This window comes from Phascolarctos cinereus, unplaced genomic scaffold (assembly GCF_003287225.1).
Source record: "Phascolarctos cinereus isolate Bilbo 61053 unplaced genomic scaffold, phaCin_HiC Scaffold_825;HRSCAF=1477, whole genome shotgun sequence".
NCBI lineage: Eukaryota > Metazoa > Chordata > Mammalia > Diprotodontia > Phascolarctidae > Phascolarctos > Phascolarctos cinereus.
This window is the reverse complement of record NW_027556208.1, coordinates 15,070-17,380: the sequence shown is the minus strand read 5'-3', so window position 1 is coordinate 17,380 and position 2,311 is coordinate 15,070. Positions and strand designations below refer to the sequence as shown.

The following is a 2,311-nucleotide window of genomic DNA, read 5'->3' as shown; positions in this document are numbered from 1 at the left end:
TATGACTATTTTCCGAGGTAGCTTTATGGAAAGGAAGGGACAATATGAAGTGGTGACTTCATGTGACTATTGACTTTAATGCAATGTCTCTGTGTTGCAGGTGTCCAGTGTGATGTGGAGCTGGTGGAGTCTGGGGGAGATGTGATACAGCCTGGGGGATCTCTGAGTCTCTCCTGCAAAGCTTCTGGATTTACTTTCAGCAGCTACAGGATGAGCTGGGTCTGCCAGGCTCCAGGGAAGGGACTGGAATGGGTTGCAAGCATTCGTACTACTAGTAGTACATACTATGCAGACTCTGTGAAAGGCCGATTCACCACCTCCAGAGATAATGGCATCAGCATCTTATACCTACAGATGACTTCCCTTGAGACTGAGGACACAGCTGTGTATTACTGTGCAAGAGACACAGTGAGGAAAAGCAATGTGAGACCAGATAAAATCTTCCCCTGCCTGGAGGTGAGGTTACAGTGAGGCAAGAAGTGGACTGAGCTCATGATGCACAGAGTAAAAGATACCTAGATCCAGCAACAGGTGTAGAGTGAATTTTTATTTATGGCTTGTGTCGTTTTTTCTTCTATCCCAGGAGAAAGGAACTTTTCCACTAGCTAGCCATCATTCTTAGTGACTCACTCTCAGACAGACCTCTAACCTCAAATCATTTGGTATTTAGGTACTGTCCATTCTACTTTTATTACAAATCTAGTATACTCTCCTTTCTCTCCTCAAGGTACTTCAACCACCTTGAGGTAGGCCTTTACCAATTCACCCCTGGACTCTTGTGCTAGCCTGATGCTTGTTCTCCCAGCCTTAGTACTCTCTTCACTCCAGTCCACACTGAACTGGAGCTATTAATATCACCTTCCTAAAACATAGATCTGACCATGTTCCCCAAATTCTGGTGACTCCAGGATAAAATCTAAGTTATGATTTGGCTTTTCAATCCTTTTGTGGCCTGGCTCCTTCCTGTCTTATTCCACCTTAGTCCTTTGCACATACTCATCAATCCAATGGCACTGATCTCCTTGCTGTTCCTTTCATAACAAATTCGATCTCTCTGCTATGTATTTTTACTGGCTGGAATTTTTCTGCTCCTCATCCCTGCCTTCTGGCCTCCTTGACCTCCTTAAATCTTACCTGAAATACTCCCCACCTTCTATTTTCCCTGTCCTCTCTAATTCCAGTATCTTTAAGCTGCACACTCACTCACACACACACACACACACACACACACACACACACACACAGGGGGATAGATTGATGGTGCAGTATTATTTTCATGTCTCTCTGAATGAGATTGACTTCCTTAAAAACAGGACAATTTTTTGCCTGTCTTAATATCCCTAGTACTTAGCACTGTGCTTGGCACATAATTTACTATGCTCAATAGAAAAATTCTTGTTGCTGATTTGACCTTCTGTTTCGTTTTCAATGAGGCTCTCCAATATTGCTGAGATTTGTTGTATTTGTATTTTCCATGTTATATACAGAATGAGTAAATTCTCTGACATTTTGAAATATTGACATGAGGTATTAGAAATTATTGAGTATTATTTGAATTAAATTCAACAAAAAGTAAATTATGGCACCTTTCTCTAAGCAAGATAACATTCTATTGTCAAGGTCGGTAACCTGAGAACAAGATGGGTCAATAACTGCCTTAGTCCCCAGCCAAAGATCACAAGCAAAAACCAGCTCCCCTTGTATAGATTTTGGCAAATACAGAACAAAGAACAGAACAGGATAGGTGACATCAGGGGCTTCAGGTCCACATGATTTTTTATATAGGTGAAGTGTGGGGAACAACACGATTCTCCCTTGGTCACATGGTCCAGGTCCCTGGCATTTTGCTACCTCACAGTGTCCCCAGCTTACTGGCCACTCCCATGAAATCCTCCTTAGACTCCTCCTCCAGTCACCCCAGACTACTTGGTCACTCCTAAATCCTACCCAAAGTCTTTCTCTATAAAAGTTCTGTCTTTCCTCCTTAAGGGACTCAGATTCTTAACATTTGGCCCAGTAGCATTAGCAATACACATGCTTAGATTCCTCAAGAGTCTGTCCAATCTGGGAGATTCTTTAAATCTCACCGAACCCAATGTTCTAATAAACCTTGTCTTTGGCTGAAAGAAGGCTTCTTTTGAATTCATTTCTGCAGGACCTGGGTGCTGTGATTTTTGGGGTCCCAGCTCTCCTACACCTCTAAAGCTCAACAGATTCATTTTAATTTTAATTTTCTCAGTATTATATGCATACAGAAATCTCACATACATTATGTGTGACATATAAAAAGTTTGAGAGGCATAGCTCCTCA

The 2,311-nt window shown here is 41.9% G+C and overlaps 1 gene segment (V, D, J or C); it reads left to right on the top strand.

Annotated features, from left to right (window-relative positions):
• Positions 1 to 100: 100 nt before the first annotated feature.
• On the top strand, positions 101 to 456 carry LOC110204661 (Ig heavy chain V region 914-like; the record flags this gene model as incomplete). The annotated part of the segment is given in 1 exon segment: positions 101 to 456. A coding segment is annotated over 1 exon segment (356 nt), but the record flags the coding sequence as incomplete, so codon positions are not given.
• Between the last annotated feature and the right edge of the window lie 1,855 nt (positions 457 to 2,311).